Raw genomic sequence first — 13,179 nt, 5'->3', positions numbered from 1 at the left:
GTGTGTGTGTGTGTGTGTGTGTGTGTGTGTGTGTGTGTGTGTGTGTGTGTGCCGGTAGTCTCATCAAATCAAACCATCATGTCATCATCTTCATCTCGCTCTCAGTCGTCTCTACTGGCAGATAGAGAGTCATCACCATCCTCGCCTGCACGCTTCTTCTTCTCTTGCTGAACACAGAACAAAGACCGAACAGCGTTTGGACCTGAGCCCACTGCATTAGAAGGACGTCGAGCTTATTAAATGTGTTGACTGCATTTTTATCTGCTGATAAAACCTCGCGTGGTGAACTGCGACTGTGGAGAACTGGGAAGCTCCACTGGTCCAGAGTAACCCAGCAACCCGAGGAGAGCGTTACAGGACACGAGAGCAGCCGGCAACCACAGTCCAGCAGCTCAGCCCTGAACCATTAGCTTATTCGCTGGAATGTCGTTCCTCTTCCTCCGCCCTACAATCTGCTTCAGACACCACCACCTCCACCACCGCCAACACACAAACACTACTCAGAATTCCTGCCCATCCTCTGCCGCCGTCAGCCTGCGGTTGGTGTCGCTGATTTTTCTGACTCAACTTACAAATAACGTTTTGGTCGCATCAGGGCGTCGCCAAAGAACGCAAAACAGGAAGCATGAGAACAACGAATCGCTCGAGATGACTGGTGTATACGCTTGTGTGTGTGTGTGTGTGTGTGTGCAGAATCGCTGAAATACTGAATCATCACCTGGTAATGTTACAGCCCCCCCCGTTTAAATACCCCGGTGCTAAAATCACACAGAAAGAATCCGAATAAAAATGTGGCAAAATCCCTGAAAAGTGAGAAAACGTTACGTAACAGACGGATGAGATGATGACTAAAAGACTTTGTGCTGCTAAGATGTGCTGTTTCTCAGGACGAATCACAAGTTTGTACAATCAGGGGACGAAGAGGGGGGGAGGGGGGAGCCCCGTTTCACTAGCTGCACCCCCGCTGCCACCGTGCGTGCTGTCAGCCTCAGAATAATAAGAAGAATACGATACGCAGAAATAGAGACGCATTGAGAGAATTTGGTCGTGTTCGTGACATCGATTCTTCTGCGATCATCGGCGCTCCGCAATTAACGGGTAAAATCTCTCCTGCAGGTCGTCGTGATCGGCCCGTGGTTATGGTTGAAAACGTTATAACCAAAGCTCAAGCTCAACGCTAACCTCAGGCGGGTCTCCGACCACCTGCTGGATGTTAACCAATCCAGTGCTTTTGTTTCCAAAACCCCGCCCCACCCCCCACCGCCGCAAACGACCACACGAGAAACTACAAAACAACTAATGAAACTGGGCTCAACGTGAAGAGGTCAGAGGTCAGGGAGGGAGAAAGGAGGGGGTGGGGGGAGTTGGCAAAGCTACCCATTTGTACCCGGGAGGCACAAATTTCCTCGGGGACCTTATTTCTCTGTGACACCATCATCATAGCGTGGCGAACGACACAACACAGCATGACACCACCAAACAACACCGACCATTCAGTCACATCTACATGTCTCCGTGTGTGTGTGTGTGTGTGTGTGTGTGTGTGTGTGTGTGTGTGTGTGTGTGTGTGTGTGTGTGTGTGTGTGTGTGCGATGAGCTCACGGACGCCGTCCTCATGCGTCTGCTGTAGATCGTTGCTGTTTGGAGTCTTTAGGCGATCAGATTGAAATAATTCTCCTTCTTTGGGTTCGTCCACGGTGATTTTTGGCATTTCCTCGTTACGCTGGTTTGTGTTATGCAGTGAGAACTTTTGTTTGTGCAGCATTTTACTCTGAAAGGCCTGAAAACTCACACCATCACATTCAGAAACCTTCAGACTAAAATGTCTGACCGCTTTATGTTCGGTGAATCTGGACGATTTATCGTGTTAAACTTGGAGCAGACCAGCAATGATCGACCGCAGAGCTGAGGATGAGGAGGGCGTCGGTGATCTCATGGGTTTCTTATCCTCTAATTTCTGCCTACTCATGTCTGTAAATTTGTTTGAATGAATCTTTTTCACCCGTGTGTGCGTGTGTGTCTGACAGGTAAGTGTGTGTGTGTCGTTCCTCGTGGCGGCGTGCTTATGTGTAGGCATTGAGGCGTTCTTTGGAGCGTGTAGAGTGGATGTCGTGCAGCTCCTGCTCCTCCTTCGACTTGATGTCCTCGTACTTCTGCATCCGACTGGCGTCCTTCAGGTAGCCCCAGTTAGCGGCTAGAGCCATCAGGAAGTGCACCTGAGGGGAAACGCAGGAGACTGATCAAACATCACCGACTCGTCCGCTGCACACTGACGCTGCAGACAGACTGAGCGGCTTATCTGGGATCAGCTGGTTTGGACTGTTCCTACACCATCACATCAGTGCTGCAGGAGAAGGAGGGGGAGGCCAGATGAGGGGGTCACATCTCGCCTTTAAAGGCAGAAGGAGGACAGGATGTGTTTACCTTGTTTCTGCCACTCAGGGCTAAAAACAGCAGCTGTATGTTTTTAACAGGTTTACTTGAATTTAATAGAGGAAGTGCACATGTAGTCACCTTCCTGGAGCAAACACAGGTACAGCCCTGAACACGGGTCGAGTCTAATGCCGTTAATCCCACACTGTGCACACAAGCCGCTCCCTCTGGCGGCCCCTAGTGTTAAAGCACGGCGCAGCAACTCACTGCTGTTGCTGCGCCGTGTGTGTGAAATACTCTTGATTTTAGCATTTCAGCATTCACATGCAGCACCACGCGGTTTCAGCCCCTTCAGTAAGTTGACAAATGAAACGTCCCTCACGCTGCTTCCTGCCGCACAACAGATTTGTGTGTGTGGACGAGTACCGGTGCTTTGGTTCTTGTACAGATCTGCGCACGGGAAAGATCGGAGATTATTCAGAAAGGCTCAGGTTTGTGAATGTGTGCTTGGAGCGAGGATGGAAGGACGTGAGCGTCTCCACGCCTCGGATCTGGAGACGCCGGTGACTCACCGCCTGTCTCACTGCAGACATGCAGGACTGGATTTTACACTCTGACTCTTTTCTCTCCCTGTCTGCAGGGACGATGTCTGCTTCCTTCGTTTGCACCAATCATTAAAAACCATAATGGCAGAACAAATTATAACCAATCAGATATGAGAATGATGGTTCTTACCATGGCGATGACAGCAGCTCCTGCTCCTGCTAGTGCGCACACGAACAGGTGGAAGGTCAAGTCCAGCTGCAACACAACATACGCATGATGCGGTGGATTTGTGCTGACGGGTTATCACGTGTACGTGTTTTTGCTGCGTTCTCACCTCGTTGGATTCGCACATCTTGACGAACTTCTCGGACTGCGTGCACAACTTCCTCTCCTCGGCGATGGTCACCGCTCCTGAGAAGCACAAACGCTCTGTTAGCCTCTCCTCGTCCTCTGTGGTTGATGAACGAACCGGGGAATCTCTGCCTATCGCAGCGCTTGGACGGTCCCTGCGTTTCTTTAATTAAAGCTGACCAAGATGAACGCTTCCCCGCTCCTGGACTGTTGGCCACTGGGAACGGCCTTGAAGTAATCACAGTCCAGAGCGCAGCGCCTCATGAACCGGGAGTTCATCTTTAATGTTTTTCCTCCTGAGAAATCTTCATTAGTTTGCTGACTGAGGCCTGCTGCAGTCTAAATGTTGAACAGCAGATGGCAGCGCAGTGAGCGAGCGCACACAAGGCCTCTGGTGGTGCCTTTTGTTTTAATGTAGGCATCCTGAGAACAACATGGTGGGCAGTGCTGCATCGTGCACACAGTAATGTGCAGCATCCACCAGCTGAAGTCTGTCTGTGTGAATATTTAAGGAGGTTTTGAGCTAAGTCGTGCTAACATGCTGTTTGGAAAGACAGGTGATGATAATCAGGCAGAAAAATAATCTGCATAAAGAACCCAGACAGCTGGCACCTCTGGGCCTAACCGGGCCAACTTCTGGCACCTTAAATGCCGAATGACATCTGACATTGTACTGATTTAAGGTGGAGCCGTGGCTCCTGAGTGAATGCAGGCAGAGACACCCAGAGACAAACATGTCCCGTTACTGCTTCCTGACATTTCTGTGATCTGTTCTCAGGATGTCTGAAGAGAGCCAGACCGCCGTCGCTGCTGTTATTCAGTCACACCCACATTTCACACGGGTTCAGCTGTCTAACCCCTCAAACACATGTTCAGGACTTCATCAAACACCAGAAACACCGACCGACAGGCCGAGCTCGGACGTTTTCTGTCATTAATGAATTTGCAGATATTTCAGATCAATGTTTTTCCTCTCGAGCGTCCGATTCTCGGATGTCGTTGCAGCGCCTGGAAGGCTTTGCAGCTTTCTGCTGGTATTTGGCACTTCTTCTGCACACACACAGGTTTTTCCATGATATGTGCCAGTTTGGTGTTTTGGTGAGTCACCATTAACCTGCCTGCTCTAAGCAGCGATTGGGTGATCCAGGATCTTACTTTTAATCACAGAACAAAGAACAGGCTGAGCTAAAAATCTGAACAGCAGCGTATGAAGAAGATTTCCAGTCTGCAAAATCCAACAAAGTGAAGGAAAAGATGTTCCACACATAAATTAGAGGTGCACGGATCAATGGGAGGGGCCGGTCTGAGCTCGGAGCAGCAGCACGGAGAAATTACAGTCATTTGTTTAAAGGCAGCTGAGCTCATCAAGCTGAACTCGTTAGTCTTCCCGTTTACAGCATCTCACATAAACTGCATCAAACTGGGAAAACCAGTCCTCCTTGTTTAACTCAAACTCAAAATGCATTGTGCAAAGCCTGCAGAGGTCTAACCACAAAGAAACGAAATTCTTTTGTAAGTTAGAAATGTAGCTGTTCATGATTGGAAGTTCATTTAACATCAGGGTGCAAAATGCAAAGGGTCCAAAGTCTGCGTACCAAACTGACGCAGGTCCAGGCAGAGGTTGGTTCCCTCCACCGAGCTGGTGTTCTGACACATGGACCAAACGTTGAAGTACATGAAGACCGGCAGGCTGGTGAATGCTGTCACCCCGAGCCACACCAGGAAGAACAGGTAGGCCAGGAACATCAGCTGTAAACACAGGCACACGTTAGTCTCGCACTGCTGTGCATCGCGTTCAGCAGAGCTCACAAAAGTCTTTATTCAGGTTAGACTAAAAAAGTGCAAAATGCACATTCGTCTTCATCAGCCGCAGAGCTGAGTGGCTGCACTGACGCATGCACGCCACTCTAATATCTGTCACAGTTTCCAGATGTAGCTGACTAGACGAATACAAACCTCAGAAACCAACAGTACTTTTGTGATGAACATGATGAACATGACTGTGCTGTTTACTGCAAACATTTATTTGCAGGAAACGTTAAAGTGCCACAACGACATCACTTAAGTTATAAGTTATAAAGTTTGTGCAAATAAGTGTTTGATCCAGATAAAAGCAACTGTAGATGTTTAAAAAGGGCCGTAATCACTGTGTGTGTGTGTGTCTGTGTGTATGTGTGCGTGTGAGCGCGTATGTGTGTATGTGTGCGTGCGTGCAGGCGTGTGTGTCTGTGTGTATGTGTGTGTGCGTGTGTGTGTAAAACAACTTTAATGTCAATAATGGTCAATATGAATCATACTACTCTGCACATCCAAGTAAATATCAGTGATGCTGACCTTTTGCGGTCATTTATGGTCATGTGACATCAAGCTAATTATTGGCCCTCATTAGCAAAGTGGAGTTTGTATAAAATAGGAAAGGGTCACCACGTCTATCCTTTCAGCAGCTTCTTTGTTTAAATTAACACTAACTTAAACACAAATATGTCTTGACGAGTTTTAGAAGTTTTGACTCACGAATGCAGTAAGGCAGCGTCCGCAGGCAGTGATCTTGAACTCTCCGTAGAGATCGCGGATGGCTCCGGTGGTGAAAAAGCCCTCCACCAGCAGCAGCACTCCAAACACAAAGAATCCAGCTGCAAGGCCATAAATTATGTACTTCAGGATGTCGATGCTGCGGAGAGGACACACATCACAGCGTCGCTAATTAATGACTGCTTATTTATTTTCATGCTTCGAGTGCTCTTCAGACTTCTTCAGCTAAATCACCACGAGGAACTGCCAGAAACCAGAGAATCATGGAGGATTTATTCACATTAAAAATGTAAGTGGTGTAAATGTAGCCATTCCTAATTTTATCTTTATTTTCTCGTGTGTCTGTTTACATTTAAAAACAAAACAAAACATTGAAGAGCCAAAAACTGCAGTTCCAGTAGTGTCCACTAGAAGCTCCAGCAGTGAGTCGGTCTCTACACTGTTAAAAGGTTACAGCAGAAATAATCATGTTTACAGACGGCATGACTGCATGCACGGTTAAGGGCGTGGTCTCTTTGATTGACAGGTGAATGGCAACGATGATGTGAATGAAACACTTTTAATAATAATGAAGCAACAGGCTAGCCCAGAGGCTACGAGCTAGCTCAAAGGCTGCAGGTTGGAGACCACGTAATAAAGGAAGAGGTGCGGGGTAAGAAACTAGAACAAACAACTGTGTGGGCCAACAAGGGATTTATAGCTGTATAGCAGGAAGGGGCGTGGCATGAACTTGAGATAAACTGTGCCCAATAATACAGTTTCTTGTGCTGTAAATAGCCTACGCTCCATTTCTGGTGAGTGAAGTTTTAGAATTTTATTTTGGATATTACTAGCGATGGGATGTCTGTGAAGGTTCTCAGTCCTCCAGGTCCTCGTAGTCAAAGGAGCTTGCAAAGGAAAGCATCTGGACTTCTTTAAGTTGCTTGAAGACGTTTCACCTCTCATCCGAGAAGCTTCTTCAGTTCTAAGGTCAAATGGTGGAGAGTCCCAGATATAAACCTAGTGGGAGTTTCCCCCCACAGAGGGACAAAAGGACCCCTGATGATCCTCTAATCGCCTGAGCCAAGGTGTGAAACTGGGTGTGGGTCCCAATCAGCCAGAGTTTCGGGTGAGTTCATTGTGAAACCTGGCCCCACCTTATCATGCGAATTCCTGAGGTCAGATGGCCCAGGATGTGAGTGGGCGTTCAGGCGTCTGGGGAGGGAACTCAAAACTGGATTATAGATGGCAGACAGTTGGTGTCGTAAGCCCCGCCTCTGTTCAAAGATGGTCGCTCACAGTGGACATAGATGCTTCTTTCACTCCTCTTTCAAACCATCTGTCCTCTCTGTCCAAAATGTGAACATTGGCATCCTCGAAAGAGCAAGCTCCTTTGACTAGCGATGGGATGCACCAATTAGGACCCATTATCAATTAGAAAAAAAGAGAAAACACTGAAACCAATGGCTGCGTTCATCTTTTATATACAGGCTATGCACTTCAGTTGACTTCAGCTCGTTCTGTTTGGGGTTTGTGATTATTAAGAGTGATTATTAATACTCCGTACAGAGAAAAGATGAAACACTTACATGGTGAACACATCCAGAGTGTCTCCCGGGGCTCTGATGACTTCAAAGTAGTTCTGGAGGATGGTGACGGTGCCGCTCAAAGCCTCGTGGCCACACCCACAGAACAAGGCCACGCCCATGTAGAGGAGGATGGTGGCGATGAGCGACGCCCAGGGCAGGCTGCCCACACATCGCTCGCAGCACTCCTTACAGCCTGAGACAGAGACAGAAACCGTGAGTCTGACTGCAGTTCGACAAATTCTATATGACGATGATGAAAGCAAAGGAGAAGACACGGGGCGGGGTTATGAGGAGCGATGGTAAATTCAAGTTTTTTTACTGAGTTTGAATGAGTCACTCACCAAAATGGGTTTTTGTTTAAGTCACTGAGTCAGTTGACCAGAGAGTGCAAAACATGTACATTTTCACTCAAACTTAATTTGTTTCTATTTTCATGTAAATCCTACTGCTAAGATGAGTGATTGAAAAAGAAAAACAACTATTTTTATAGCGCAAAAAAGAGCAAAAAAAAAAAATTAAGATTCTTAAAGGGAACATTTATTTTATTAGTATTTTCCTCAAATGTGTCAAATATATATTTTCTCATCTAAATGTCCACTGAGCTGTGAGACAGGGGGCGGTAATGCGCCTTAACACTGGTCGCCAACCAAGAAGAAGAAGAAGAAGCTGTGAGCCAGGAGGGAGGGGGTGAGTGAATGAGTGGTCACGTCCAAATTCATGGTCTGCATCCTCATGAGGACGTGTTTGTAGGCCGATTACGTCACAGCGACGTGACGAAGGCTGTCCAAATTCGTAGACTCCTCCGAATGCGGCCAACAAATTCCCCAGATTTGAAGGATGGGTCGGGTGTGTCCTTCGTGGCTGATTAAACAGAAGTGTGAGACAATCAAGAATTTACGCCAATGTTCTTTTATATTTTAGATAGCAAGGAGCAGACGGCTGAGTGTATTAAACTCCACCGAGACAGCGGTGACGCAAATCTGAAGGCTAGACCGTCCAATTCCACAGCCGTTTACTTCCGGCCTACCCGACCTTCTGAGGACCCGGCCCACCTAGACCGCGAAGGACGGGTCCTCAGGAGGATGCAGCCCATGAATTTGGACATGACTAGTGAGTGAGTGAGTGATTCGTTCATGCTACGATTCAGCACAGGAAGGGGGGTGAGTAACTCAAATGTGCTGTTAGCATGTTAGGAGAGCGATGCTACTGTGAATTGAGGAGCTATCCGGTCTTTGGGCCTTTCTCAATGTGCGTACTTGCGTTGTCGTGTACTCGTGATACGTCATCAGTCGGAGACCAAGTACTGCTCCAATTCGAAGTACGCATCAAGCCGAGAACGCAAAAAAGTCCCGGATGTGTTCTCGCTCCGCCCGTTTTATTGAGCATGCATTGGTGGTGACTTGTGTGGACTTGGTACAGCTAAATATCCCAGAATGCATTTCGTCCAAAACTCAAACGCAGCAATGGCGGACGAGCGGGGCTAAAAACTTTTAAATATTACTCTTTCTGGGTCACAAAATAAACTTTTAAGTTATTTTCAAGCGAGAATGTAGCTGTGTAAACTTCAAATATCTGCTCGATTTATCAAGATGTCATATATTTCCAAACGCGCTCCGACATTTTCGGAGACGTCTGTGACCCACCAGCTCCATAGCAGACAGCGAGGTCGAGGATCATTAGAGCCGGCGAGAACAGCGGACTCCCGGCACATCGTTTCCAACCCCCCCGTGGTCTTTTCGCTACTCAGGTTAAACAAACCCCAAACCCCAGCAGCTGTCTATTGTATTGAGTGTCCACTAAAATAAAAATAAAAGCGTTCTAACATCTCATCTGCTTGTTTTTATTAAGGTATGTACACGTATGTACATGTACACTATTTTTATTAATAGGTTAAACATGATATATAAGTCGCTTAGATCACTTCTAAATGTTAATGTTTGGTTTATTTCAGTGTTTTATTTGTTCCTGAGTAAACCGGTTTAGCTGTGATTAAAGTTAAGCTTCATAACATATTACTCACAGTTAAATTAAGAGGGGACGGCAGTAAAAACTCCGGACCTGTGACATCATCAAGTACGCTGGTGTTCCAATTGTACAAATCGCGAGTCCGTACTCGCGTGCGTTCTCGGTGAGTACGGACTCGCGTACTTGAGAATTGAGAAAGGGCCTTTAAGTCTGACGTCATTAGCCGCGTCCGGGTTCTAAACTCCGCTGCAGGTCATAAAGTCAAACGATCACTACAGCATTACTGAGAGTTGAAAAACTGTCTAAATTCTTTCATCTGTAATAAAATGATCAGCGTTGCTGCTTTACCAGGTGTAACGATTAAGTTTAACATCCAGGCATCCATGAAAACAGGATTTATTAAATTTTATGGAGTTAGAAGTTAGCAGGAAGTTAGCAAGTTAGATCACTAGTTTCGCTAGTTAGCTAAACATGATATAGCATGTTCTGACTGAGAGATTTATGAAAAAATTCAAACGTACAGCTCTGCTATCACTTCCAACATAAATGAACAGAAAACTAAACAGCAGTGATGTTTGTAGGGTTACTGAAGTTGGGCTAGCTGGTATATAATGATGTGCTACGTGATCGCTAGCGACACAGCTATGTTAGCATAACATTAGCACAGTGAAGCTGGAGGATGAACGCTAACTTCTTTCCACTTGATAAAGTTAACGTGAGGGTTCCTGATGGTTAGAGACAAATGCAATCGCATGGCAGGATGTAGTTGCATCGGAATCTTTAAAAACTGAGCTTTAAAATGATTAGCAGTAATAAAAACCGAGAGAGGCCGACAGTGATCACTGACTGTTTTTATGGGCTTGTTGAGATGAAATAGAACAAGTTACAAAGCATTAAAACATGTTTAAAGCACAATAGCCCTATGAAACGCAAGGTAGTTTGGGCCCTGAAGCAGGATTCAGCATGTCATCACTTAAAGACCGGATTGTCTTGATGTGAGCTTCTACTCAGGGTTTTTTCTTCCAGTTCAGAACAGAAATGTTTCTGTTAAGAAACTGGCTGTTGTTCCCCCCCACACACACAATTTTAATTATAAGGTAGATATATTTCTACTAATGAAATTAGTTTGCTAACAGCAACAGGAATGAGTCAGTTGGGCTTGTGAATCATGATTCACGAGTCAGTAAAGTGATTCTCGAGTACTGAACGATTCGTTCATGATTCACACATCACTAGTTATGAGCACACACACGGCGGTAAAACGAGCATGTGCACCGCCGGGTTGGTCATTGCATGGAGCAGCACGTGCAAAGTCACAACATAAAGTTTTACATTTGAGTGCAGAAACCAAAACTCCCAGTTTGCTCCGTGAATGTTGGCCTACAGGAAATAATGCGGATGCAATAACTTTCATTTGACGTTCCTAAAAAATGACTCCTTTAAATACCGAAGAGCAAAAATGAAAATTTTAAAAGCTCGTGAAGAAGAGAAAACCGAGCAGAGATCAATGTAGCGACGGCCGCGGCTCTTCCTCCTCCGAGAGCAGGAGATGAAACGTGATGCCTAAATGCCTCCTGAAGGGTTTTATTAGCTGTGAGTGTTTTAATGACCAGTTTGATGTAGCTTTAAATGATCCGGTTGATTAGCAGCTCTTACCTCCTCATGGACAATAAGCCTCATCGACAGACAAACAATGTGTCACGCAGTCAGTTAAACTGACACAATGCAAGAGCAGCTGCACATATAAACTGACATTCACTTGGCTTCTTCCCCACAATCAGCTGAATTCAATGCAATACATTTTAAATATTGGCTCAAAATAACCTTCCTACAACACAGGAGCAGACAGAGAGCTCCATTCATAAAGGAAATGCTCCCTTATTAAAAAACTGGATTAAATCTGAGCTAATTATACTTTTTCCTGTGAAAACGTCCTGAAGTACATTTATTTCAGTACTAACGGCACCACAAACATTCTCACTCCTGGTGTGAGGATTTTATACACACATGACTTTCTTGGTCTCCTATTGGACCTTTGGTTGGTTTCTTTGGGGAATCGTAGGTTATTCTTCAGTGAACTTTGCAATGAAAGCATGCAAAGTGAAGGTTGTAACCTCTTTGTGAATCATTTGGTCTTAGCAGCACAAATGCCAAACTTATATATTGTATTTGAGGAAAACAAGACTGGAGCACCTTAACCCGCTCCTCCTCGTCCTCGTCCATGCTAACGCTCCTGCTGAGTCTTTTGCAGTGAGAGGTTACTTCTGATCACTCTGCCTGTTGTCCAGAGCCATTCTCCTGTGCTTGGAATGATTAAGTAGAGCTCTCCACCTGCCACATTATGTAATTGTGCAGTAGCTGCGAATGATGCACCAACAATTCGGCTATTTTCAAATGACTCATTTGTGTGGCTGCCAGATAAACAGTGATCTTTCCTCTCTGAGAAGCTTTTCAGTGCAGAAATAATGGCAGTAACGCAACGACGGGAGGCAGCAGAACAACATCTTTCCCTGCTGGACTTCTTCCACCGTTTAACGCAAACATCTACATTTCCTCCCTGGTGTAGTTTAGCTCATCTGTCTTGCACACATGTAGAAGCAGGAGAGGAGTATTCGAGTACACGATGACTCACTGGGTTGTTGTCAGTGGTGACACTACAGCTGATGGGTGAAATCACTGTAGACGTGTTTTATGCTGCAGATCGCTTAAAGCTCGTCAGCACAGGAGGTGCAGCATAAGCAGCTCATTAGCAGGAGGTGTTCGGGCTCAGTAATCAGGATCCAGTGTTCAGTTCTGTCTTTCAGGAGCGACCCACGATCACATGATCACAGCAGGGGGACAGATTAAAAGCCAGTGATGGCTGCTTTATGTGCACAGAGAAGAGAAGACACTTCAGGAACTTCAAAATAAAATAATAATGCAAATAAATACATAAATAAAATATAATTTCAGATTAAAACCAGTTTGTTTGAGATCAGATTTCAGATTGTAATGTAGACACACATTTAAAGGTTCTACAAAATGTTTCCAGGGTGGAACCAATGTTCAATCTGTTGTTTAGGATTGACGATATTTTCAGTGACATGCCACAGTCAGTAGAGGGCAGCATTTCCCTTTCTCAGTGGGTGGCAGTTTTCCCAGTGTGTGGGTGAAGAGGGGGTACTGCAAGGTGTGTTTTTATTAACCCCTTCAAGTTAATGCGATCAATGAGATACGCAATTTGTGCTTTATGTGTTGGTGTGGAAACAAGATGTTTATTTGTGACAGAGCTGTCGAGTGTTGGTCAGTGCAGTGCAGAATGTGTCGACATTTTGTACGGTCTCGCAGCATAGTTGGCGGCACCTGCATCCAATAAATGCCAGTAGGAATCAAGAACGCCATTTTTCAACCTGGAGGTAATTACGGTTACCATCAGAGAACACACACTGTGCTGTGCTCCAGTCCCAGAAGTCTGAGCTGCCGTTTCAGGGTTTGTTTCTGAGAACCAGTGAGCAGGTCTGTGCGGCAGTCTGAGGATCACCCAGTCAGCATGATCTGTACTCCATCCTCAGGTGGAGCACCAAGCATCCATCACGGTGACAACAAAATTTACACGTGACCCTTCAGAACAGAGACTCACAACCCGGGAAGTGGCTCCATCATTTATCTACAGTCTGTGGTAGCGGTGTGTTTTTCTTTGACTGACAGTTGTCTGGCTGTGATGTCACAGCCTGCGTGTCCTCCATCAGCCCCACCCAGTTACTTCACCCTCCACTCAGATTACGAGGAATTTCGATTCAAGCATACTGGACAAAATCAGTCACTCACACACACACACACACACACACACACACACACACACACA

The 13,179-nt window shown here is 45.9% G+C and overlaps 1 protein-coding gene across 1 annotated transcript in view; it reads right to left on the bottom strand.

Annotated features, from left to right (window-relative positions):
- Nucleotides 1-668: 668 nt before the first annotated feature.
- Nucleotides 669-13,179, bottom strand: part of LOC102199062 (neuronal membrane glycoprotein M6-a-like) — a 24,657-nt gene continuing 12,146 nt past the window's right edge. The window contains exons 2-7 of the mRNA XM_005753155.1: nt 7,371-7,563; nt 5,785-5,941; nt 4,866-5,019; nt 3,254-3,330; nt 3,109-3,174; nt 669-2,216 (exon numbers count right to left, since the gene is read on the bottom strand). Coding sequence (XP_005753212.1) covers nt 2,064-2,216; nt 3,109-3,174; nt 3,254-3,330; nt 4,866-5,019; nt 5,785-5,941; nt 7,371-7,563 — 800 coding nt within the window. The 3' untranslated portion in view covers nt 669-2,063. The remainder of the gene's footprint in view (nt 2,217-3,108; nt 3,175-3,253; nt 3,331-4,865; nt 5,020-5,784; nt 5,942-7,370; nt 7,564-13,179) is intronic.

The sequence above is a fragment of the Pundamilia nyererei genome, unplaced genomic scaffold (assembly GCF_000239375.1).
Source record: "Pundamilia nyererei isolate P.nyererei 1_Seehausen unplaced genomic scaffold, PunNye1.0 scaffold00408, whole genome shotgun sequence".
Taxonomy (NCBI): domain Eukaryota; kingdom Metazoa; phylum Chordata; class Actinopteri; order Cichliformes; family Cichlidae; genus Pundamilia; species Pundamilia nyererei.
The sequence above is the reverse complement of the archived record's forward strand: the minus strand, read 5'-3'. Positions and strand labels throughout refer to the sequence as shown.